The 27,532-nt window shown below is 39.0% G+C and overlaps 1 protein-coding gene across 1 annotated transcript; it reads right to left on the bottom strand.

Moving 5' to 3' along the window:
* Nucleotides 1–198: 198 nt before the first annotated feature.
* Nucleotides 199–20,518, bottom strand: ptpn23 (protein tyrosine phosphatase, non-receptor type 23). The gene is made up of 24 exons (XM_015376064.1): nucleotides 20,311–20,518; nucleotides 17,259–17,333; nucleotides 14,895–15,022; nucleotides 14,407–14,483; nucleotides 11,915–11,964; nucleotides 11,709–11,840; nucleotides 11,541–11,621; nucleotides 11,316–11,447; nucleotides 11,156–11,203; nucleotides 10,065–10,121; nucleotides 9,910–9,968; nucleotides 9,711–9,790; nucleotides 9,086–9,200; nucleotides 8,908–8,973; nucleotides 8,646–8,791; nucleotides 7,142–7,459; nucleotides 6,913–7,067; nucleotides 6,477–6,808; nucleotides 3,953–6,389; nucleotides 3,686–3,870; nucleotides 2,856–2,960; nucleotides 2,472–2,610; nucleotides 2,207–2,320; nucleotides 199–1,587 (listed from the first exon to the last, which is right to left on the bottom strand). The coding sequence occupies exons 1-24, from the start codon at nucleotides 20,392–20,394 to the stop codon at nucleotides 1,000–1,002; spliced, it is 5,703 nt and encodes a 1,900-aa protein (XP_015231550.1). The 5' UTR covers nucleotides 20,395–20,518; the 3' UTR covers nucleotides 199–999.
* Nucleotides 20,519–27,532: the final 7,014 nt, after the last annotated feature.

Genomic DNA, 27,532 nt, shown 5'->3' with positions numbered 1-27,532 from the left:
ACTTTTTGGGGGTTGGGGGGGGATCATGTCAGTTTTAGCTTTTTTATGAATGTGGTTCATTATGGACCTTTTTATTTTTTAATCATCCACACTCAGCAGCACCCCTTCCGTTAAAGAAGCTGCTTACTTGTCGTTACTTTGAACTCATCTTCTCATGCTGACGCTTTCAGCTCCTCCATACCAGGAGTTTATGAATGCAGTGAACATTTCCTGTAACCATGGTTAGAAATGAGTCGACATGATTTCATCTCCACGTCTGGACAACAGCCGCGAACCTTTTAAACAGAGAAAACATGATTTCCTGCTCGCGGTTGTTCTCCCGCAGGCTGTTCTAACAGAGGTAACTTATTTTGTAACGATAAAAGTAAAACTTTGTACTAATTTTCAAATAAAGAGGCTCTGATGCAACATTTTGTCTACTGAATTTATTGATTATTTTTACAATAATGAACAATAAGTGATTTTTTTTTTCCAGTAAAGTAAGATTTCCTTTGGAATTTTCTAACTTTATCTAGGATATTTACAGAGTTACAGAGAAAGGGGGGAAAAAAGTCAATATTGTTAAAAAGTTCCAATGACCTCGTGCCTTCACATTCACAGCAGCCTTGTTATGCTTTAACAGCCTCATGGAGAGAGGATTGTAAAACTGGAGTGCATACTTTTTAGATGGCCCATATGTTGGAGCAGGAAGTGCACATCTGTCTAAACATAAAAAAAAAGCAGCAAAGAATGACAATCTGAGAGAGGCAAGTGCATAGTGATCTGGTCCTGGAATCCACCAGTGATGAAAAGAGAAGCGAGTGTTTTTGATTCAGGGATCTCTCTATTACTGCTGGCATTCAGGCACATCTTGGTAATCACCACTAAAGTGTATCTGATGCTCCCAGGATTCAGTGTTTTTCTTAAAAGCAGAATTAGAGGAAAAAGAAAAAAAACCCACCAGCATTCTGCTGACACCTGGTGGTGGAAATAGAGTAATGCAGATTGTCTGGAGTTCTCTCACTGCTTATTGAGGCTCCAGAGTGGATCCAGGCTACTGAGCGGGTCGCTGCCGTCATCGCCGCGGGTTCCATGGATGCCCTGACCTTCAGCTGGCTGCAGGAAGTTCTGCTTGGTCACCCGCTGCTTCCCTCGACCTCCTCCCTCCAGGGAGAAAGCCTCAGGCGTCATAGAGGCCAGAAGCTCCAGCGATGAAAGAGCTTGAGCAGAGGATGAACCGATGGAAGGTACAGACTCTGGGGCAGGCTGATGGTTAGGTGCTGGTGGAGTAGATGGGGAGAGATTATCCAGGCCGTTTGGGGGTGGAGGAGAGTGAGTGGAAGAGGTGAGAGGTGGGCTTAAGGATGAGGGAGGCTGAGAATCTGCTGGAGGACAGGGCTCCTGTGACAACTGCAAGCCCCCTATGGGGTCCAGCTGTGGTGACATAGCTCCAAACTGCTCCTCCAGCCCGCAGTAGGCACTACCCTCCATGGTGGGGTCTGCGCTGGGTGGGCGGATGCTGAGCTTGGCGATGGTTGCTTGAATGGAGCTGATGGGCATGTCGCCTCCAAGGACAAGATCCTGCTGGGACTCTTGTCTGGAGTAAGGCTGAGGAAGGGGTTCACAAAAAAAGACAAATGTTACAATTTAACAGAAAAAACTGTATAATGAAGACCCCTCCAACTACCGGTACCACTGGTTCGTTTCTGATAATGGAGAACAAGTATCTGCTGACCAGAGCTCCTTTAAAAATGAAAAACAAGTAGAGACAAGATCAGGTTTGTCTTTAAATAATTAGAAAAGGGGATTAAAAAAAAAAATTCTCTTAACATTGAGGGCTTTGAGGGACAGTATTATCTGGATCTTAATCTGACTGATCTTTGAACCAATTCAACTTTAACAACCTGTTACTGCAGCAGTAACAACACAGAGGTCTGTTCAATATGACTAAAAATATCCTCTGCAAGAAAACATTCCAAATTCTGATATGTTTAGAAAGTTAACATAATAAATTGACCTCTTTTTATAGCCTGCATGTTGAAATGATGCTCACCCGTTTGTTTTTAGGCCATAAAACTGTTCGCCTCTGTTTGCCAGAGTAAAACTTTCCTAAATGTAAATTGTTTTAAGATCCATTTTGTGCTGGGATTTGTATTTTTATCTAAACCAATAAACAGACTTGAAAGTAATTTTAAAAAAGTTTGAAAAATGAAAAATATTTGGAAACCTTTGTGGCTGCAGCGTTGGTGTTCTTGCTGTAGGTGGCAGTAGTGATTCCATGGCGCTGAAGGACCTGCTCAGCGTGCTTTAACACAGCTTCATAGCAAAACTTCAGGTGGAACTGGAGGCAGGAAAAAAACAAAAAAAACAAGTCCTTTAACATAGAAAAATGTTTATATCAAAGACTATTGATGATCTAAAGAACCTGGTTATTATGAAACAGGTCAAATGCAGATTATTTTCCAAATCAATACCACAGGGTTGCATCTCACCTTCTCCTGCAGCATGTTCTTCCTCTGCTGTCTCATCTTCTTCACCAGCGATGGAAGGTCCGGGATGCCGTTTCCTGCCTCCAGCTCCTGCAGAGCCGCGTACAGCAGACAGAAGGCGCCGGTGCGTCCAACACCAGAGCTGAAGCAAAAAAAATTCAAAAGCTGATATTGGCACCATTTTAACCAATAACTGCATGTGGGGATGTCTGGCAGCCTGATGTTTAACAGTCAAATATGCAGCCATGTACAGCTGTTCATCCAACTAATGCAGCAGCTGCTGTCAGTATTCAGAAGACAGAGTGCTTGAATAATGAAGAAATGAGCGCTGGTGCTTAAACATGCAAATCAGATGTTAAGTGTCTGGTACTGCATAACTCGGCTTACCTGCAGTGCACCACAACAGGAGTCTGTAAGGGCCTCTGGTGGAGGTAGTGTCCATGAACCTCCTGGATGAATCGCAGTAAATTGCTCTTGCAGTCAGGAAGGCCCCTGGTTAAATAAGAAGCAGCAGCTTATTTTTCTATCTGAAGAAACTTTTTATGTTTGTAGCCTAGAGGACTTAACTATTCTTTGTCATTCTCTTCATTCAAAAAGAATGCAAAAAATGGCTTGTAGAGAGCCAAATATGTGGGCACTAAGGTTTTCTGTGTGTATTTAAATCATTTTACAATTAATTTTTAATTATTTTACATGAATTGTATTTCTTAACCATAAAGTTTTTTATGTAATTGGTATTGTAATTTTATATTGTGATTTTATACTTGTGTCTATTTTTAAGGTTGCCTTTTTTATACCTGGCTGGGGGACTACTGATTAAAATTAGCACTCCTTAGCTAACTCGGATATATTTACATTGTTTTAATGTTGATTAATGTACACTGTCCCCTTTCAAATAAACAATAAATGAAATGAAAAATGAAATTAAAAGGTAGAAAGTGACCCGTTTCTCTTTAATCTACTCCCATCACTGCTAAGATACTGAACTATGAGTGTTTTTGCTTTATTTGTCTGTTCCTTAAAACTGGGAACTACCTGCATTTTATCGTTAACCTCATAAAATAAAATTCTGTTGTTCTTTATTTTCTGCACTTATTTGTGGATTCAAAATATCTAACTATAAAAAATCCTGCAGTATGTTTCTTTTATTCTATGTTTCAGAAATTTTAGAATGAAGAAAAAGTCAGCAGAAGCCATATAAAGTCTCTAAAACTTACAACTCTGGCCAGGATGTAAACTGGAGGTGGACGATGGTCCGCTTCAGGCTTTGGTCACGGTACTGCAAACTGATCATACGCTCCACATGTGTCGGTGTCATCTTCTGGGTGGTTAGGCTGAGTGTGATTGGTCCCTGAGAAAGCTGCTGGCCGCGCTCCGTAGGGAAGTAGTGTAAAACCTTTCCCTGGAAAACAAGCCATTAGCACAGTCAGATATCTCTTCAGAAACCATTTAATTCATCATTATCACACTTTAAAACCTGCTACCTTGTCGAGTTCCTGCTCTGAAACCAGCATGACGATCAGCGAGACCTTTTGCTCGTATACCATCAGCCAGAAGTCTGCCGCAGTGCCGGTGAGCGGAGCCTGAGTGGCAATCAGGCGAGGGCAGTATGGCGACAAGCCGTCCACGAAGCTGGCGTTGATGTAGTCGTCTTTTCCTGACTGCAAAACCACCCGGTTTAAGTCGTAAGGCATGACATCATGGTGGCGGTTCTTCATAGCGTAGCAGCGGGCAATGGCGATGGACAGCTGCCGGGCGTCCTTCTCCTGCTGGTCCTGCAGCTCCTTCCAGCGGGCATCAAGCACTGATGCCCCTCCTTCCTGGTCTGAGGGGTTCTCCAGGGATTCTACCTGGGCTCTGTAAAGTTCCAGCTGGCTGTGAAGACGGGCCACACGCTCTGGGGCTTGGTACGGATCTCCCTGGATCAGAAGAACTTCCTGAGAGTTCTTCTTCCGACGTTCCCCATCCTGGGGGTCTGCTTTGGTGGGCTGGAGGACATTGGTGGGGGCCTTGGTGCCTCCGTGTTGGCTCTCTGGGCTGGAGGACAGGAGATCGTCTGTACTTGAGTTTTGCCGTTGAAACAGAGATGTGGATGGAGAAACGACAGACGGAGTAGAAAGACTGGGTGGGGCTGCGCCTCCGGGGGTGGGAGCTGTTGGGTGAGGGGTCAGACCCAGAGAGGCTGGGCCTGGAGACGGGGACGGGGAGGGGGAAGGCGAAGGGGCAACAGTGGCGGTTGGCTGGACTAATGCGGGGCCCCCAGGACACTGAGCGATCATGTGGGGAGCTGCAGGGGAGAGGGGGGCGACTCCAGCGGGCTGCTGGGGGCCAACTGGGGGCACACTGGCCCCTGATGCTGAGGGGTAGAGGTTAGGAGGTTGGGCGTGGCTCATAGGAAGAGAAACCGGGGGTTGTTGGAGAGCTGTGGGCTGTGGTGCCAAAGGCTGCTGAGGCATCATCAGAGCTCCCCCTGGGTAGCAAGCCCCCCCAGGGTGAGGCTGCGGTTGGTTGGGCATCTGCATGGGATGCCCTGAAGGCTGACCAGGTATGGGCTGATGCTGTGCAGCTAAAGTACTCTGAGGAATCTGGGGCCCGGGTCCTCTGGGCAGGTTGATCTGGGGACCAGACGGTAGAAGAGGCTGAGATGGAGGCGGCATCTGAGGATGCATGGTGGGGGGAAGGGCCCGACCAGCTGGGGGAATGTAGTTATGTGACACCGGTGGGTTTGTTTGACTTGTTGGCGGCAACTGCACTCTGTGAACACCTGGCATTTGCATCTGTGGGTGTGGAAGAACATGCTGGGCACTGGGAGGGACTGGGATTGGTTGATGCTGCGGCATCTGTTGGTGGGGGAGTCCAGAGGGCATCTGTTGGTTGGGGTATGGCGAATAGGGGGCAGACAAAGGAGGTGCAGGGTGAGAAGTTGAAGATGGAGGAGGTGCGGCCTGGGGGGGCCCAGGGACAGAGCCTGGCATCATCCGAGGTTGCTGCTGGGGTACAAAGTTTTGTGGAATCTGGTAGCCTTGAGGTACCTGAGGTCGGGGAGGAAAACCGTTCTGTTGATGTTGCTGAAGCGGACCTGGAAAAACCTGCTGATAATTTGGAGGCTGAGATGGAATATACCCAGGGGTGTAAACTTGCTGAGTTGGGATAGAAGGACCAGGAGGGGCCCTTGGTCCAGACTGGTACCCCTGAGGAAAAGGTTGGCCCATAGGCGGTGGGTACTGCTGTGGATGCTTCTGCTGCTGTGATTGAGGGGAAGGGGCCTGACCTGGGACCTGAACATGTGCTCCTGAGTGAGGCATCATGTGGGGGTATGCTCCAATCTGAGCTACAGAGTACCCGGTTGAGGCAGGGGGAGGGACAGGAAGGTGTGGCGTGGGGGTGTAGCTCGGGATAGGAGCCTGAATGCTGTCCACAGTGGTGGTGGAGGGGCGGACGGGAACCGGGGCCACAAGGCCTTGTTGAGGAGCCTGAGGAGATGGAGCCCGATAACCAGACACAACTGGCTGGGGGGGCATTTGTGGTGGCCTATGATGAGCCATCTGTGGGTGAGGCATGCGTGGCAGGGGGCCTTGTGCAGGTAGAGCCCCTGAAGTAGGAAACTGTGCAATTCTTGCCAGGAGCTCAGGAGGTGGAAGGTTGGGAGGGAAGTGAGGATGGCCTGCAGCAGGAGCGCCCGGCCAAGGCAGAGAGCCGCCTCCAGTGCCAGGCAGGCGACCAGCAGCAGAGGGGAGGGAAGGAATGTCAGGGGGGAGGCTCCGAAGGTCCTCAGGTAGGTCGCCCCCTAAAGCCATGATGGCTGCATTGAGCTGGGCCAGCTCTGGATCCTCAAGGCTAGAGGAAGTCGAGTCTACATCAGACCCTCTGGGCTTCAGGGAGGGCTTAGCAGCTGTGGGCCGCGCTGGAGGCCTTTTATCTCTGCAAAAGCAAAGGTGATGTTTTAAATACAAAGATGTAACCAGAGGTGATCTAAAACCATAATATGATTTCAGGAATAATCCTTACTTTTCCAAGTGGGGCTTCCTCTCCTCTGCCCTGGTCTGACACAGGGTATTGGCTTTGTCCAGCAAACGTGACGCCTTGGTCTCCAGGTCATCGTAGAACTCCTTGCCCTCCTGGGACTTCTTCATCAGGTCTTCGTAGGCTTCGTATGAGCCAACCAGTCCCTGGACCGTGCTGTTCCACTGCTGCTCTGTCTGGTTTAGGCCCTTGCGTACGGATGCGTACTGAACGTTCGCATCGGTCAGGGCCTTCAGGATATTTTCCTGTGCCGACAGGTTCTGGTCGATGTAGACCTTTACCTGCTCATACTTCTTCAGCTGCTCCTCAAATATACGCTGGAGGGAGACAAATTCCATTTAAAATTCAAATTCAGTAGACTTTTTTTTTTTTAAAGCAACAATGCAGTGAGGTACTGTCGTTGTAGCATGGAGTAACGTACCTTCATGTCTGCTCTGTCTGTGGTAACAAGAGTAGAGGTGATGTCGTCGGTCTGAATGAGGTCACGGAGCTGTTTCTCCAAAGAACCCCTTTGCTCCCTCATCTCCTGAACCTTTCCAAGGATCCGCTTCATACGCTGCAGTCCCGCCATTTCCTCTAAAAAAACAGTTTATATCAGTTACCCATTCGTAGTCATGTACTGACTAATACCGACTCACCTACACCCTCACCTTCGCTGAGCTGCGGTCTTGGCAAGGCCTCTCTGAGACTTTCCAATGGCCCCCCCAGCAGGCGCAGGTTGCTGATGTGCAGGTTCATTGCCCTGTGTAGCTCTGTGTTGGTAAAACTGGCCTTCTCATGGGCCTCCATGTACTTCTCAAGGTCCCTCTGAATCTCAGCCAGAGCTTGGCTCTGCCCAGCCGGATGAATCTCAGCTGCAGTGGGACCGCATGCTTCCTGAAGGGCTCGCTCGCCCCCTTCGTCCTCTTCCAGCACATCTCGGATCTCCTTCAGCGAAGATTCCACATCGGTAAAGACTCCCGAGAGAACTGCAAACCCAAAGATGTGTGGTTAGAGCATCTAAATCTGACCTAGAGTGTCTTAAAACAGCCTAGCTTCTCTTTGAGCTTTTCAGTACTTTTGCCATGTTTTAACCACAAAGTTCTTATAACTGAATGAGATTGTGATCAACAAATTTACAAAGTGGAGGGAATCTGTATAAGGCTTCTAGGTATATTTTCCTTGATAAATCTTAATCATGGTTCTAAACACTATCTGCTAAGAGTGCTTTACATTTTTAATCACCCCAATGACTAAAGACTCAGGCCAGTGATCTATGCAGCTGTTCTGGTTACAGCAGATCTGTCAGTTTATGTAAACTCCCTTTTCTTAAGTCCAGTTGCCCCTTGTGCTTTCCATTGTTAAATGACTGATTTAAGATGACAGGTCAGGTAAAGGTGCATGCCACACTTTTTCTTTTAGATTTTTTTTAGGGCTGCAGCTATCAATTTATTTAGCAATCAGTTAATCTAGCAAATATATTTTCTGATTAAAATATAAAGAGATACATTTTAGTACAATCGCATTTATTTTATTTTTTTTACAGAACCTAACCAGGTGAAGCTAAAACTGAGCCACTAGATATTGAATATTTACAGATAGGAAACATTTTTCATCTTGGATGTTTTTTTATGTTGCAGTTTTGGTTCAAAAATTGTCAAATGGCATAAATCCTTTAAGCAAATGGCATGCTAAGACTACTCCAGTTACCAAATGAGATGAGGCTTATTCCGATAATCCATTAAATAACGGCGAGCAATAAAAAAAAATATTGCGATAGACACCTGATTACTATCAACAGAAAGTACATCCGATAGAATGGTCTATAATTTCACTGAACTCCAACAAGCAAATGGAATTCTGGGGGATGTAGGCAGAGGAAAGGATTTAGCCTCTCTTTTTTTTCTTTAAAGGTTAGACTTTAATAGAGTTAGGGTTACAACCTAATACTGTCTTTTATTTAATCTGGTCCTTATGTCAAATAGCTAAAAAAAAAATTCTTCGCTATCAACTGATATAAAACTTTGAAATCATGACGCAATTTTTAGCATATGGATAAAAAAAAATCATCAAACCCATGTGATCCACAGTTCCCCATTCAGTCCTAATTCCCATTAGTGAAACGTTTTACTGATGGACTTTAACTGATGGGTTTTTAAGGCTCTTTCTACTAACCCTGCATGGACTGAATGAGGCTCTTCACGGTGTCTGGCCGGACGCTGAGAGCAGCACACTTCTCCATCAGAACCGGAGGGATGTGGTTGTACATGTCAAGGTTGTCAACAGATTCTGGCTCCAAGCCCAAAGAGTCCATAAACTGCCTGCAGGGAGATAATAAACCAGGTTGATGTAGGAAAATAAAATGTGACAGCAAGAATCTGTAGGATAAATCCTATTTGTTCACAGCCTGCTTATACAGAGATATATAATCACTCACTGTAAGGTTTCATTCTTGCCGTCAATCTTGGCCATGATGTCCCTCAGCAGCTTGGCTTTCTCCTCGCTGTTGAAGGAAGAAAAAGCAACATTAAATCTTCATAATGCTGGAAAACACTCTTAAATTTCTCAATTCCCAATATCTGAGAATCTGAGATCGTCACTTAAAAAGAGCCTACCTGTAGAGAGAAGAGGCCTCGTGGGCAGCCATGGGCACCAGTTTAGAAAACAGATCTGGTCCAGTGACACTGGGGTCCGTGGGATTGACCGGCAGAGCTTTCACCAACGGAGCCCCTTAGGAAGAAAAAAAAAGGGCAACTATAATGCCAAAATCAGGGGAATCTTTTTTATCCGTTTCATTTAAAACAACAGGCTTGGACCTCAGTAGCTGATCCAATGAACCAAATTCTGTAAAATCTAACAATATTTTCTTTAATATCAGTTATGATATCATTTTAATGAAACATAAACTGAATATATTTGATCACAGCTCTTTTAGAATGAATATGGGAATTTGGCAGCCAGATTGTTCTTTATTTATGAGATTCGGCTTTTTTTACATAAATTTAAAGTTTAACGCCACATGCCGATCCAACGGACCATATTACACGACAGACAGATTTTAACACACAGAGTGCAACACGTTTACCAGTGGAATTCTGTTTCATTAAGTAAAACACACTATAACTTAAAAGTATTATTTCAAACTCTGTACGTCCATATAACTAGTAAAATACATTTACAGTTTATGCAAATCCACTTTTTGCATGCATGGATTGTCTAACACATCAACATCTGTGTTACCTTTAACCGAAGCTAGAGTCTCCAGGGAGGGAACGGTCTCATGATAAATAAAGTCGTTGTCCTTTTTGGCAGAATTAAACCTGCAGATTGAAAAACATAAAATACACACACATGAAAAAAATTATTTTAAATATGCGGCCTTTATCTAATTAGCTGGGATATTGTAGAAAATACTATTAATAAAAGACCCATTGCTCACTTTCCACCAATGACGTCCATGGTGAATTTCAAGGCCTCTTGCACGCTGTCAGGTTGACCCTGGATGAATCATGATAAATAAATAAAAAACTGATAATTAGAATAAAAATCAAATTTAAACAGTTTAATGCATTATGTGATAAACAAGAACGTTACCTTAGCTAGCTTGATTGCTTCACTGAGTTTATCCAAGGAGCTCTGCAGATACGCCAACTGTAGGGAACAGAAGATTTGGTCATTTAGTTGACAGAAAGACGTGATTTAGTAAAAAACAAGGATCACAAACTGGTAGTGCTGACGCTTGGTCCAAGATACTAGCCTGAGTATCTTGGACCAAGCGTTTCCCAATCTGATCCTTTTTTCCATACATTTAGATGTTTGAAGTAGCTTTACTTCAATAGTAGCTGGACATGAAGAAGGGCAGAGAGCAAAGGACTGGCAATCCAACCAGGGACAACAGCTTTAAGGCATGTGATCTTAAAGTTGTGTTTTAACATCAGAAAGCCAACACCATGTTTAAAGGAAATTAAGAAATAAATGATTCAATATATATAATGAAACTATTTTATGAATTTTACTTCAAGAAAATTAATGACAGAAATATTGAAGTTCTGCTCAATATTCTGATTTAGATTTTTTTTTACTGTCAGCTGGGTAATTGGGATTAAAAACTGTTAGGTAGTTTATTTACATTAGATGAGGATCTGCAGCCATTTTTTTCTATGAGGACAAATAAATGCATCGAAAATTTCTCAAGCTACTCTGCATCTATGAACTGGTTTAAGTGAGATTACACACCGAAAAGGTTGAAGAAGAGATGAAATGTGTTGTTTTTTTGTTTTTTTACCTCAAATCAATATTTATTTGTTTTCTTAATAAATATAAGCACCTAAACACTTCACAATGAACTAGTGCGGCCTTTTTTTTAAACTGCAAAGGTAAATGTACTTTCAAGTTAAATAAAAACTGTTGCATTTTTTTTATTTCAAACTCCTAAATATGTTTCATTAAATTGTTGGAACTGTAAATTTACAGTCATTTTTACTATTTTTCAAGTCTGTATTTTTAAAAGATGAAATTGTCTAGCGGCTGTTTCCAAACGAAATTTCTTTTTGTTTTATACTTGTGTAAACAAAACAACAAATAAAATCTGTCTAAAGTCTAAGTCTAAAAGTCTTAAACCGGCAAAGAACATCTGAAAAAACAATAACAGTAAAAGTTGAAGTAAAATCCAACTCTTCACTCACCCGTTCTCCATATTTCTGCTGCTCCTCTGCCTGTTTTCCCATATGAAGCTGTCGGAAAAGAAATACGTCTCAAACTAAAGACCAATGCTTTGCATCCATGAACAAATCCCACTGAACCCTCCTGCAGATGCAGATGAACTCTTGCCTATCAGCGACTCACATGTGCAATAGCAGCAAAGTAGTAAATCTTCATCTGAACCAGTTTCTTCCAGTCTTTCTGGATCTTTCCCAGCATGGAGGCTGTCTCAGAGTTCTCCAGAGCCCTGCAGGCCTCTTTATAATAATCCACTACCTACAGCACCACAACAACACAAGTCAACATAAAAAATAATAATCACAAGTTTTTCTGTTTCACTAATACATTCAATGTAATGGGAAAACGAACCTGAGCACTGATCCGAGCGACCAGGAAACTTTTCCTGTTGTCCAACATAGATTTCTCTAAAAGACACTCCTGAGCCTGGCCCTGGAAAACAGAAACCAATTGATGATTTGCTCCATTATTGTGAGCAGACCTTCTAGGGTTTTTTTTTTTTATTTATATAAGACCTACCAGCATGAGGTTGATGTTGAGGTTAAGAATCTGGTGGCTCATGTCCACGCTGTAGTTGTGACTGAAATGGTCCCTTAGGTATGAGAACGCTCCGGCGGAGCACTGGAAGTGTGTGCAGGACACCTTCATCCCCTGAAAGCACAGCAGAGTCTGTCGCACCAAACAGGCAAACAAGACAGTATTAATCTGTCAGAGCTCCATCATACCTCCTCTGAAACCCTGTTATCCATGGCTCCTAACATGGAGTGCAGAGCTCCTGGAGAGAGTTCACAGATGGGTTGTAGGAGTTATAACACCAGAATATGCACATTAATTACCAACATCTATACAGTCTGAGCTGCATATTTCTGCAGTGCATCTCTAATAACTTAGTGTCCACCAAAGACTTTAACTATAAGAAGAATAACGTCATTAAATCCTCATTTAATCAAAAATATTTTCTTAACACTATTACAGCTTCTTAGAGGCCTGATGCAATTGATTGACATCCAGAAAGTCTATAATAATTCAGCTTGGATTATTGCATAAAATGAATGTTGGGTTGTCAAAAGTATTTGCACATTCTAAGAATAATACCTGAAACAACCCAAAAAAAGTTAAACTTTTTTATATTTGGGTTATTTATTTCACATTTATTTGTAGACTTACTTATCTAATAGAATCGTTGTTTTGTTGAGGAAGCACACTCCAGGTTTACAAGAAAAAGGTGAGTTTTTCGTGTTAATATCTTTTCGTACCTTTAAATATTTGGGGTTTTTCATTCCCACAGTCCTTGGCATCAATATGCAGTTAGAAATTATACAGTAGCAGCCGTTTAGAATGGCCCTTTCCAGTCAAATGCCAGCCGAATGGCAGCCAACTTCCCTCTAACCCCCAGTGAAATCTCCTCCACCTTCCAGCTACTGGAGTGACCTCCTCTTGCATATTTTTTAGTCTGACTCCGCCCTCTGAATTATAGGCTCTGACCAGGAGATGAGGCTTCTCTTTAGATATTAATGTCCACAAATCAAGCAGAAAGAATATTTTAGTATAAATATTGATGTTTAAAAAGGAATTGTAGGGGATCACCAGCCAAGGGCCCATCAAAGAAAGTGGGAAAATTTTGAATGGCTACTACTGTAGTATCGCCACAACTCTAATGTTTAGTTATACCATTGAACTGAACACTGTGTATATATATATATATAATAAAAAAATAAATAAAAAGAATTACGGTAAAAAGAAATGGTGACAGATGTGTTTTCTGGACTTTAAGTATGACCCTAATTTAAATGTGTACACAACTTTAAGACTACATAAAAATGGATAGAATGAAAAATGCGTCCTTAGTTTATTTTTCTTTTTACTTTCTGATGCCAATTCTTTATGTTTCAATTTACCAAAACAGCAAAGAATAAATGTTTAAAAGAACAGATAATATTATTAGAACTGAGATGCTTCTTTTATTAAGGCCATTAATTCACTACATATGGTCATCCCTAACAACTCGTACAAAGTCATTTCTCATTTTATATTATACAGGTATTTTATACTTTTATAAACACTGGTCAGAGTATCTACAACATTTTAATGACAAGATTAAAATGTTGATATGATTTTGAGTAAACCCAAGTTTAACTTGCCATCAAACATGAACATTTAAATGGATTACTGTAAAAAAAAAAAAAAAAAAAAAAATAGTAGCATATGGTCACCACTTTTCCTATACTTAAAATTACTTGGTTCTCACCGAGATAAGAAAACCTTAATTGAATTAATTAAATTAATTTATTTCATTTTAAAACATAATTTTTGATTTTAAGTGTTGGACGTGTTTATCCCTAGATAAAAAAAAAATCTTAAATCAAGAAATCTTGGCAAGGAAAATTATCTTGCTAATGGACAGATCACTTAGTTTAAGTAGCTTATCTCTGGGATTTAGTTTTGTTTTTCTTGATTTTTGACGCCCCATTTTAGCAGTGTAGCAACCATTATCCACTGTTTACTGGTCAAAACTGAATCCAGGAAAAACGTTTCTGTCTCTTCTGTCTTATAATAAAATTATGAATTTTGCCAAATTCTGCAAAGACTTTAATATGAATTTTGTGCTTTGATCTGATGAAACTTTTCCACATTGAACAGTCTAGAATACATGAAAAGAAACTGGTGCTCACTATAAAGTAAGGGGGAGGATCTGTGATGCTGGGGGTCTATTTCTTTTTCCAATTCCTGGGGTTGTATTTAAAGAGTGCATGCTATAATGCGCCTTTGGACATAAAATCTGCTGGCCAAGGCCAAAAAGCTAAAAATGGAACTTCAATGGATCCTTAAATAGATAAACAATTTAGAACAGATGACCAATCAATGCAGAAACATTTTAGTCCACATAAAATCATCTACAAAACTCGAGGGGTAAGCTGAAGATGAGGGGAATCAGCTTTGAAAATGCTGTCATAGCAGCATTTTGCATTACCAAATATATTTTTGCTATTCAGTTTTAAGGATCACCTAGATGAAGGTCACAATCAGATTAACATTTATTAAGATTTTTAGGTAAACATTTGATAGGATCACATTTGAATATCTTAATTGGAGCACAGCCTAGTGAATCAGGAATTCATCTGATTACTAAAAAACAGACAAACCATTAGGAAGCAGTCACTTTTCTCCTAAAAACAAAACTCTGATAACAGAACTTGCAGGAAGTGATTTAACTCACCCAGATTGTAAAGGATGCATGCCTGCTCATAGCTGATGTCACTATGGGTGACTGTTTTTCCGGAGAAAATTTCCGTCCTTAAAAATTAAGAGCACCGCATTAGCAACAACAAACATCAGAAACAAAATTTCTAGGCATAAAAATCCACTTTCACTTTCTGGAGTTAAAACAGATGAGTTGTAGATTAATGAGAGCTTACATCACCTTCAAATGAAGGGGGGTGGGGAGCTTAACTATTTAAATGAGAAGAATGTGAGTCACAGTGAGACTATAGGACACTAATCAACAACAAAATAACAGCATTACAACTTTGTTCCTATTAAGTTGTTCTGATATCTTGTCAATTGTTGGACTGACAGATTTTAAGAAGCCTGGTGACGTCCTCATAGACCAAAGTCTACAATGTAACGCCGGCAACTCAAAGGTAAAGACTTAAAGACTGAGTGTCTGTAAAGGAATCGGTGTTGGTGTAACGTCTGAGTTCCTACCATGAGATGGGCACGGCGGCCTCCTGGCCTCCCCCCAGCGGCACTCGGCTCTGCAGGTAATGCAGCTGACCGAAGTACTTCCTCAGGGTGCTGCAACCCTCGAAGTCTCTGGTCACGTTCACAGCACTCTGTCAAAAAATATAATCGATTTCTGCCACGTTAAAACTCATTATCCTGAAGTTTCAAAACATAAGAGACACCAGAGGTAAAATACTGGTGTGTATCATTAATCAAGCTGATTAAAATGTATCATCTCCTAAATGACTCGGTATTTTTCATGTGTCTAAAATTGACTTGATTTACAACTTGGATCTAAGCAGAAATTGATGAGATGTTACACAAAGCAGACATCATTCATCTGCTCCTGTGAACATTTGACTTCAATCATCTGCCATGAGGCGGTCCCAGTGGAAATGAAAAGCAGTGAAGAAATAAGAGTTTTATATGATGTTTAAACGTCCTTTTACTTTGTTTGAAGTAGAAGAAAAGGCTAGGTACACTAAATGGAGGATTAACTAGAACCAGACGACTTCTAGCCTGAGAAGAACCAGCAACCAGGTTGAATTATTAAGCTTTAAAACAAAAGGACTGTAACGGCCTTTACAGGGTTTATACAGGAATTACAAACTTCTTACAAGCCTCTTTTCTGAACATACGGCTTTACGATCAACCAGAAGCTATTCTGCACAAATATGTCGCGATATAATGTATCTGATTAAATTGTTTTCAGAAACTTTCTTTTTTTTTTTAAATAAAGCATGTTAAATGCCACAATAATCACATTTAATGAATTTTAATGCCAATTAAGGCCTTAATTGGCATTAAAATAATTAAAAAAAATAATAATTAAAATAATTAAAAATTAAAATAATTAAAATAATTAAAAAAAAATAATAATTGAATGACTTTTAATGACCACCTGCATTAGGTTTTATTGGATATGCCTTATGAATAAGGAATAAAAATACAGTAAAATTGGCACCCATTTCAATACAAAATAAATCATCAGCCCTTGAATAACTTATCTTCCCACTGCTTCTTTTGAAAAAAGACAGTCATAAGCAGATAGTCACCAAAAACATTTCCCATTTTCCTATTCCTATTTTTTTTCCCTGCAGCTTTTATTGACATTTCACTGTCACAAGTACAGAACAACGAAATTAACTCTCTGCATTTAACCCCTCCTCTTTGGGAGCAGCGGGCTGCCATTGTGCGGCGCCTGGGGAGTAGTGTGGGGTTAAGGGTCTTGCTCAGCAACCCAAAGTGGCAGTCTGTGGGACTCGAACTCAGAACCTCAGGATTCCAAGCTCTATGCCCTAACCACTAGGCCGCCACTCACCCCGCATCCGCTGGTAGCAATCCACACAAAGATCAGTAGGATGGGATTTTGAAAAAATTGGTTGTGGTTGCAAAACATCAATCATTAATCATCATGATGATATTAAAACATGTTTTGGAAAACAGGGGGTAATATGATCTGTGTAGTTAGAGCCAGTCCTGGTTAAAGACTGAAGCAACAGTTAAAAAACATGTTTATATAAATACTACTGCCCTATTTCTTTAATGTAAGAAAAACATGAAATTACAACATCTTGTTAATTTTACTCCTTTTCAAGTTTATGTGAAGTTCACATACAGACAAACAATGCTTACTCTGATGCATGGATGAGGATAATCTCAGATTGATTTGTTTTCTACATGTATTTAAAACCTCTTCTTACAGCGTATAAAAATGACAAACTTGAATATCTGTACATTTTAACTGCTAAACAAAAGTTGATGAATGTCCACAGAGAGATTACTGATCAGAAAAGCTAAAATGCGCATCACGATTTGTTGTTTTACTTCACTTTAAAAAAGGAATCAATAAAAGAATACTTCTTTTTATTTTTATAAAAGCTTTTTAATTACAAACGAGCATAATACAACAAATAAAACAAAATAGAAAATGTTAAAAAAAACAGTCTACACCTTTTTTATGAATGCCTTTTTTCAGGTAGACTTAACTTTCATTGTTTTGATTTTAGCATCAAGGTTTACTTGCTAGCTAAAACCTTATTGCTGTATTTGTCGTAGTAAAATCAGATGTAAATCTGTACTGTAACACGTCAGTGACCCGAAATTAAAACCAGATCCAATAAATCCATGGAAGAAGCTTTCAGGGTGTTACAAAAACTTTTAAAGATTAGTGGAAATATCTTTCAGAGGCTAGACTTTTAACAAATCCGGAAATTTTGTTGACTTTAAAGATCAAAGGCAGAAACCATTGTTTTCTTTATTGTTTTAAGCTGAACTTCTGAGCTAGCAGGATGATACAGGTGGCGGAAAAATGCAGCACACCATTAGGCTTTATATGTTACCCACCTGCCGCAGGGTCTCCAGTTTCTTCAGCTGTTCATTGTAGTTGTCTGGATTCTCTCCATAGTTCTTCAAGATGAACTAAAGTAAAGGAAATGGAAGCAGAATGTCAGAGAATTTACAGAATGAATCAGCACAGCATAATCAAAGTTAACCTAACAAAATTCCCTGTTAATCTCCTCAAATATCTTCAGTGAGTTTGACCCAATATAAATGTTGCAACTTTATGAAAAGTCAAAAAGTTTTGACATCCATTTAGGCCATGATGCTATGCCTAGCTACTTCAAATCATCTCAGGGGTAGAAAAACAGCCCTGCAGCTGCAGACAAACATTCTTCTTCAGACAATACTTTCTCAGGATTTTATTCAATCATGGACACAGAAAGGTCACAAGGCTGATTCAAAGATGCCCGCTGACACAGCAACAAGGGACACACTGCCTTGTTTTGACTATCAAATGTGGGGGTAAAAATGCTGCTTTTCATTTAATGCTACATCGAGGAAGGATACGCAAGTTTTTCTTAAACTATTTTCAAAAACTGTTTCATTTATTTATTTGCTTAACATTGGAAAAATCTGAGGTGTATTTTTTGTTTGTTTTTTTGTATTTGTACTAAGAAATGTCATGTAATGCACTACTGGTGGACAAAAAACAGTCCAAATATCTGAGCTTTATTCACCTATTTGGAAATGATCCATCAGTTTACCTGATAAAGATAGAAGCAAAAAGCAGAGTGGAAAGCCCTGGTAGTTTTTATACCAGGAAATATCAGATAAATTAGCATTTAAAGAGGAGTGTGCCTCCCATACGGCAACCAGAATCTGAACGCCTACATGAGTCCTCAGGTAAAATTAACATCTATTATTAACCAGTCAGTATTATATCATTACAACCTATACAAGACATTAAACAAGAATAACAAACATAGCCCATATTTATTGTATTAACAAGCCAATCAGTGCTTTTGTTCACTGTTGTTGGAAAATGTCACCAATTGCTTAACAGCACTGTATGAATAAAACTATGAGCATGTATTTCTATTACTATTATTGGCTTGATTAGTGGTCATTTTAGCCATTTTATTTGACTATTTGATTAAAGAACGAGCTGGCTGCCATTGATATCTTTTATCAATTACTTTGATATATTCAAAGTAATTTGTTTTAATCAGATCATGGTAGGAAGTCAGTGCATGTTTTTTATTATACATCAACAAACACAATCCATCATCCAGAGGTTTCCCAAATGTATTTTGATTAAATTTCAGGTTACAATCTCTAATTCTACATGCCTCAAGTTGTCCAAAGAGAGAAGGACACATACAATAACAGTTAATCTTTAGAAAAGCACATTTTAAAAGAGCATTTTGATTACCAACTCCATAATTCTTTAAAACCCCTTGAAATTACAAGGAAGCAATATTGGACATGGGAAGAGGGGGAAAAAACATGTATCTTAATTGGCTACAGGAAAACATGGTTACATTAGTGAAATAAGAAATATATTCAGTAGGAGGTTAACCATCAGAGGTGTTAGACCACAACCATCATTATTTAAAATAGCGGATTAAAAAAATATCTTTATAAAATATTTAATTTATATTATTTAAAATAATAATAATAATACTTCTAACATTAAACTATTAGGATGAATTAACTGAGACACAGTTACAGTTCCTTTATAACTCACTTAGTATATCAGATTACATATCAAACATCTGTAGAAACACTACAAACAACTAAACTAATTGTAAAACACATACATCACAGCAAAACTGTTATTGATTTTAGTTATTCTAATTCCTACACCTTTTGCTCATCCAGTAGTCCCTTATTTACTTGCTTATCTTTATTTACCTTTGCCTATTGCTTTGATTTCAGTGCATAAAAAAAAACGTTTAAATCTGAGAGGTAGCCCTTTGGAAAATTAAGGGTTATGATTAGGGATATCATTGGCCAAAAAGTGAGGATAAGGTCTGCAGAGATAGAGGACCATGTGAACGCAGCCGATGCATGAGATATGACAGAGGAGAGATGCTGAAGTATTCAGCTTATCCTCGTTTTTTGGCCGATAACATGCCCATAATATCCCTAAAATAAAATATATATATATATATATATATATATATGTGTGTGTGTGTTTGTGTGTGTATGTCATGTATGTATATATGTATATATATGTGTGTGTATGTTATGTATACATATATGTATATATGTATATACATATACATATATATCTTTTATCAGCCAATAGAGTTGTAAACTATGGGCATATTGCAAATACCAAAAACCTTCATTGTGATACACTGGTGAAATTAATATAAAAAAAAATTTGAAGTCGATTAATTTCCTGTTACCAAAAAACATTTTTTATTATTTATCACACAAAAACATTTTTCAGCTTTTAAAATTTTTTATGAGACTGATGATTTGAACAAAATAACTCACATAATATGTAAGTAAATAGAAATCACAGGAGAACTGATGGTTGGAACATCCCATTTCTTTGTGGAATGGTTTATAATGATTTTAGGGGTAACAGGAGAAAATAGGACTGGATATGTTAATGCCTAGAATAAGGCCTGACTGTTTAAATGTTTGTCAGGCTGGGGGTTGTGAGTCTCTTTCAGGTACATGTGACAATGAGATCACTGTTTTCCTGCTGAAAGGCTGACTGGGCCACTGGCTGTAGCAGCCTGTTTCGTGTTTTAATTATGTCTATTTTTATCTTTCCTTTCTTCAGTGTTGTGTTTAGTTTAGTGTAAGGTAACTATAAGCTCATTTTAAACTACCTATAGAGCTTCTAGCTTCTTCTATACCAACAGGCTAACGTTAGCAAACAGGAGGCGGTGGTCAGGATTGTTTGGTAGAGAAATAACGTAGCTTAGCCTGATACAGCTTCTAGAATTTTCTAAAATTCCCCATGAAGCCACGTTCAAGACTTTAATAAGAACTGTAGCAACCGTTAGCTTCTTGGTTGGATTATCTCGTCTTGCTTAATCCTAGTTTGGTTGACTTTCGACCTCAGCCCTGTTGCTCCATTCCCCACCCAGCTCACCTGCTTCACGGACGGACTAAACTGGAAGTCCCCAGCCTCTTTCAGATCCAGCCAGATCATCGGCATCCGCGGGACCGCTTCCATGGCGGCCGACGCCTTAGGACACCTTCAGCGGGCTAATGTAGAATCCCAGTCCGATACGTTTTAGCTATGGTGGGTTTTCCCGAAGATCGTTTCCCAAACAACTATGTCATGTATCCATTTACACTTCAACCGGAAACTGATAACGTGAATGACGTAGGCCTCAATACTAAGGTATTCTGGGAAATGTAGTTAAGACATAAATACTTACCATTTTAAAGTCTTAAACAAGAAACCAGCTCAAAAATACTTTAAAATGTAACAGATTATTCTGTAGTTTTGATATAGAGTTAGTCTAAATATTACAATGTCTCGTATTAAATCATATACTAAATATTTAGGTATATAAATCAAATTCTGGTCAAACAGATCTCAACAATTCTAAGGAAAGTTTAATTATTGAGAAATTGAATAACAAATAAATTATATAATAATCGTACATACACCTGAAATTATTACACTTCATGAAGAGATCCACATCATAGTTTTATATAAAATAATTAATTAAACTTTACACTGTTTACTCTTTAACACAGTATTAGTAATATTCTCATTATAATTATCACTGTTTTATTATTTGTAGAACTAGCTGTAGTAGTAATAGTATTGTTAGTATTATTATTAGTAGTAGTAGTATAAGCACAATGTCTAGATGTTGGTTATCTGTTTGGACTGTTTTTCTCCACCCTGTCTGCAGGTGTCACTGCTGAATCTCATGAAGCATCCAGTAGAGGCAGGATGTTTTATACCCACAGAATATTAACATAATCTGTTTAGGGATAGTAATACCCATACTAGTCCCTACTACTTATACCTATTAGTAGTACGCTCTACTGTTGTATTATGCTCTGTTCTGTTATAACAGTCTCTCAATGTGTGTCACATTAGATTTTCCCTCTTCTGTGTAACTTTGAAATCCATAATCATGAAACCTAGATATATGAATGATGTAGAGTTTTTAAAAAAGGAGACAAAAATGCTTCAACTCTAATTTATTCTTCTCATCTCCACAACAATGAATTGTAAGAAATGAACAATGAATTGTAAGCAACTGAACATTAACTTACATCAGCAGATTCCAACCAGTTGCCCTCGCAGACTTTATGCTTGTGTGTTCTGAGAGATCTCACCACATAGCTCCCCCCAGAACAGACGACAATAAGATATATACCAAAAGAGAAAACAAAAAAAAACAAAAAAAGAAAAAACAAACAAAAAAAGAAATATGATACATTTAAATTTCTTAAGTATTCCCCCCCAGGCAAGAGGGGTGAGGGATAGGTAAGGTTGGTTCAACATTAGGAATATGGTTGGGAGGGAGGCTGCAGTGGGCTGGTTGAGTCAGCTCAACTGCGCCATCCTAGAGTACATCAGCAGGCTTTAGAAGATCTACTGAAACTCGGTGCTGACCAGTCCCTATTTGAAAAAGGAAAAACTTAGGCTCCATTTCAAGAACACTGAAAAAAAAAAAGGTATGGGGACGGCAGAAGAGATCGATGTGCTTCATGGCGGATAAAATCATCTGCTATGGGAACGTATGATTGAGGAAGGCAGTAATGTGCTGCCACAGTTGAGGAATAAACTCCCTCTGAAAACCATATTCCACCACAGCTTTAGAGCCTGACCTCTTAACATCTGTAAGAAACTCCAGTGGAACTTTCAAAGTCTGACCAGAACTAACTGCGCAGAGGGAGACTGCAGCTCCTCCTTGGGGGATGGGAGTAAGGCCAGTAGAACCCATGGCAACCTATCCAGCCCGCTACTGTTCACAAAGAATAGACAAAGAGACGCCTATAAAGAACAAAACCACTCACACAACAACATTGGTTTGATGATTTTATGCAGTAGTCCATTGAAGTCTGACCCCCAAGCTCTCAGCTACCACGTTCCACAACTCGGAGGTAAAGTGTGAATCCCAATCAGAGGTTATGTCCAAAAAAGGAGCTCGTCTGCCTGGCTATGTGTTTCTTGGACAGGGCCGCTTCTATCTCCTTTAACCCCAGTTGGCCTCAGCAGATGGCCGCTCACACTGAGCCTGGTTCTGCTGGAGGTTTCTTCCTGTTAAAAGGGAGTTTTTCCTCTCCACTGTCGCTACAAGCATGGTTAGTGTGAGGGATTGCATTCGAGTCAATGAGTCGATGCAATCAACTGGTTTTCCTTAGATAGAAAACTTTGAATCAATTTGACTGTATGATCTGGTGAACTGGAAAATGCCTTGAGAAGACGTGTGTTGTGAATTGGTGCTATATAAATAAACTGAATTGAATTGAATTAAGACTAAAGGTCGACCCTGAAGCATTGACAAATCATCCAGATGTGTTTAGAGCTTCTGATGGCTACGTACTACCTTCTCTGTCAGAGTCAAAGCTGGACTTGTTCATCACCCAGGCTTTCACCAAAGTAATACTAGGGGCTGTTCAGGAAAAGAGGTGTTTGTTCCGCAGTGCTGGCATTACATCTGACCTGTTCCGAATGAAAATTGGACTCCAGAGCTGCTGGTATTGGTCACCTGTCATGCAACATTAAGGAAAAAATCTTGAGGTATTTCCAGTCAACAACAAGTTAGTTTTTTGACAGGAAAAGAAACAGGCATTTCCCAAAAGAAAACCACAGTGCCATCCATAAACACTTTAGTATCAAGTTGGGACAAAGATAAACAATAATGAACACAACCACCCTAAGGGGAATTTTCGAGATACCAATTAATTATGTGTTTTTCTGTTCAATTGTTTCCCTGGTTATAAACAGGGCTGTGGGAGTGTTCTAAAGCCTGAAACCTTCATACTTTAAAACTGTGTTTTAAAACATATAGCCTCACTCTTGGAGACTGATGCGTGAGTTTAGATTAAGGCCCTTTTTTTCCGTCTTATTGCACTGGTGCTGGTTCTGGTGCTGAAAGCTTTGATGGAGATTTGGTGGGTTTGGAAACTTTGTCTGCCTATTTTTTTCTCAACCTCTTAGATTAAGAAAGTTTTAAAATTCAGTACTAGGCTGTAGCCCTTCTTCTCTTTTAGCTGTAGTAATTCTAAACTTTTAATTAGTTAATTATTGTTTTCAAAAGCCATTCCATAGTCATAAAACTTCCCCTGAATTCAGAGCTGTTGCAAATTATCATTTTTCTTTGTCTGCCTTTTTATTATTTTTCTGTTCATTCTGTTAATTAGAACCAGTCATTTAGTAGATTTATTATGACAGAAGTCCTTGATTCCATTGGTTACTGGCTTTTCTTTCTTTTAATTTGCATTAATTCAGCTGTTGATTAAACTTTAATTCTGAATTAATTATAATTGTTGCAAATGGTCAGAAATTTCACTTTTTTCTTTAAATGTTTCAAGATCATTCAGTGGGAATGTAAAATCCTTCCTTGAAAATGATTTTTTGTAAGATTATGATTCTGTTTGATTTATAAAGAATAATAGAGTTCAGCATAGCATTTATTTTGTCATGGAGTGAAACTCGATGTGTAGTAAGTGACAATAATGTTTTTGTCTTAAAACATTTTTGGAATTATACAACTATGAAACCCTATTAAGTTTATTACTGACTTTACCTTGGTTATAAAAGCAATAACAGTGTTATTTTATGTAATAATTAAATTCTCCTATGCATATCTATGCTGTTTTATCAATCATTATTTTACATATTGTTCATTAGATAAGTCCCTCCTCTATAACAAACTGAAAGCACTGATCAGTTTGATTACAATATATGTAATCTAAAAGAAGAAGAAGGATGAGAGCACAATGGCTCAACATACAAACAATCCATTAGATATATGCTGCATTGACTTCAGCGTTGAAGTTAAAACTAGGAGATAAAAAAGAACTCCTAACCTTTCAAACCAACTAATTCTGCTCATTTAGACGTATGATTTCAAGACCAGCTCTGAGTAAAGCAACCAACCTGAGTCTCTTTTTTCCTAAGTAAAAATGACTGAGTGATTAATAAGGGATGAGAATTTACATTTCTATTACCTTGTGGTGTCAGCTGTGGTTGATTAGCTGTCGTGGTGGCTGCGCTTTATGACACAGAGCTGAAGAAAGTCAGAGTATCTGTGACAGACACCTGCATCATCTTCCTTGCTTGAACTAATGAGAATAAAAAGTATCAGTCTGCAGCTTGTGCTCATTAATAAAGCAGTAGAACCGGTTTAGAGATATGAAAGGCGACCAGTGTTTTGCAAGTAAGATGACAGAAATGTCTGCAAAAAAATAAAATCCTCGAAGCTTCTTACTGTATTAGCTAAGATTTTATTTTTTATAATTCGGAGGATAACAGATCCTCTTCTACAAGCTACTGTTTCATGTGAAGCAAATCAGATCCGTTAGAAGTCAGACAGAGCCAGATAAATAACTAAATAAGTTTCCTTGGTTTGTGGTGAAATGCTAGCTGGCATGCCTCAAAGTAATTGTATAAAGCTTGTCAAATTCTAAATTTGGCAGTCCGTCACAGCTGCAGTACTGAGTAAAGTATATCCATATACTGAATAAAGATGAGAAGTATGTGCTCAAACTATATTTGATTTAAAATGTTAGGTTAAGCAGCTGCCTATTGTGAAATAAATCTTCCTTGTAAGCTAGTTTCAAGCATGGTGTATAGCTTGCTGATAAGTATCACTCTGCTTTTCATACTAGGCAGGTTCTTGTAATAGCCGAATGAATTAGATTAATATGTAAGAAATGTGCAACTGTTCCAACACAACTTTCTTTACACTTGGAGGCTGTTACAGCACAATTTGAAAAGTTACGTTTTATGTTACATGTAAGCGATACTGTATTAAGTATCTTTGTTCAAGATTTTGATCTTTGACTTACAGTAATTATTTAAGCTAAAACATTAGAAGGTTAATCATCAAACAAGTCTAAATTAAATTCAGATTGTTTTTATTGCTGCGATTAATAACACGCCATCTCAAGGCACTTTGTAGAGACAAATAAATTAGATCAGACAGTGAACTCATTAAAGGTTTTATATCAAAGGAAAAAACACCTGTGATTGCATTGACTGTCCCCCGATACACTCCTCCTGGGTGAGCATGTGCTGACAGTAGGCATTCGCATGTATTGAGTCATTGACCCTACAGCAATTCCCCTCACCAAGGATGCATGCAGTGACATTAAAAAAGAAATAGTGAATTTTAACAGGAATAACGCTCCAGCAGAAAAGGCTCAGTGTGTGGCCTCCTGTATGTCTTGTATACATATAGAACAAAAGGACCATAGAATCACTAATCCATAAATACTTTCTATAAGTATTTAGGTAAAGTCTGTAGGTAAAGTTATCCAGGAGCCAGTTTCCATGCTAAAAGGGATAAAAAAAATAGCACAATAGTTACTCATAGTAAAAGCTGAGCCCATAGCTATGTCTGGGAGAGAAGCAGGACTAAGCACTGAAAAACAGCCCCTACTCTATCATTTTTAATAAAAGGTATGGATGGTAGCAGTCCAACTGATTCTTCTCTCCAGGATGGTCTTAGAGCCAAACCGGAACAGATCAGATTAAGCTACTATGATGATTTGAGAGAATATAGAATTTGGGGTTGAACTAACAAATACTGCAGAATGGGAAAATAGAAATAAAATGATTAAAAAAATACCTATGTGAACAAAGCCTACAGCAGCATAACTATATACAGAGCTCAGGAAAACCTGAGTACCGGTAATTTTAATTCTAACTGTTAGCCTTATCAAAAATTAAAGTTTTAAGCATAGCCTTAAAAGCAGACAGGGTGTCTGCCTCATAGACTGAAACTGGTAGTTGGTTCGTCAGGAGAGTAGACTGATGACTAAAAGATCTGCCTCCCATTCTATTTTTAGAAATTCTAGGAACCACTAGTAAGCCTGCAGATTGAGAACGAAGTGCTCTGTTAGGAACATAAGGAACAATCAGATCTCTGATATAAGATGGAGCTTGGCCATTAAAGGCTTTATATGTGAGAAGGAGGATTTTAAATTCTATTCTGGATTTAACAGGAGGCCAATCAAGAGAAGCTAAAATAGAAAGAAAATGTGATATCTCTTTTTATTTCATTTTTTAAACTCTGACTGGAGTATTTTGAATCAGTTGTAGGCTTTCTGGAATATTTCTCAGCATCACCTCACCATCATATGTCTAATTTTTTTCAATATTCCAGAGATGAAAGAAGGAAATTCTAAAGATCTGTTTGATATGGGATTTAAATGACAAGTCCTGATCAAAAATAGAACCAAGGTTTTTTTAACAGTGTTATCCCATTCAGATGAAGTGACTGAATAATCAGCTTTTTTTCAATGAGTGCGGTCCAAAGACATTGGTTCAAAATTAAAAAGTTTAAAGTCATTCAGTTTTTTATGTCTCCAAGACATGCCTGTAATCTGTGTAATGGGTTAGCTTCATCAGGATTTATGGACAAATATATGCTGCCTGATAATTCTACCAATTGGAACTTGGCCATAGCACTGATCCCTGTGGTAATTAGAAATTAGAAATACAATGAGCATACATACACAAAATGAACACATAAACATGGATCCAGAAGTAATTTTAATACCACAGAGTAATACCTCATGTAGTCGATTTGTATTGGAAAGAGGCATCTCTAAAAAGATTACTTCTGAGTCAGTATTCAAATGTAGAAAAACAACTAATTAGCAGAAAGTTAGTCAGAGTACAAGCTTAACCCTTTATAGGGCAAGTTAGCATTTTTGATCACTTGCATACTTCTTACAAATTGAGCCCCCCGCATCCCTCAGTGAGGTCTAGAAGCACAAGATCTATTTTCAGCCATTCAGCAAAGATACTGCTACATGACTGTACATTTGACCAATTAGATGAGCCCTTGAATGATATATTACCTATTGTAAATTAAGTTGAAAGTAAAAAGGTAAAAAGTTAATTGAAAAGTTAAAAAGTTTACAAGCCCAGTTTACAATTATAGTAAGGTCTATAAAATAAAAAAAAGTGTTTTTCATGAATTTCTTATAGAAGCACTTTTGTTTTTTTTCTTAACATATTAGGGAAAGTTGGCGTTTCTCCTTATTACATTGAGATTCATTTTTGCCATCAAAATATCCATATTTTTTAATGTTACATAGGTAATAAGTCTTGTCCTGGATTCCAATAACACTATTGGCTGGAGAGTTTGATTTTCAAAGTATTTCAC

The sequence above is a fragment of the Cyprinodon variegatus genome, unplaced genomic scaffold (genome assembly GCF_000732505.1).
Source record: "Cyprinodon variegatus isolate N-32 unplaced genomic scaffold, C_variegatus-1.0 Scaffold0, whole genome shotgun sequence".
In the NCBI taxonomy this organism is placed as follows: Eukaryota; Metazoa; Chordata; class Actinopteri; order Cyprinodontiformes; family Cyprinodontidae; genus Cyprinodon; species Cyprinodon variegatus.
This window is presented reverse-complemented; position numbering and strand designations above follow the sequence as displayed.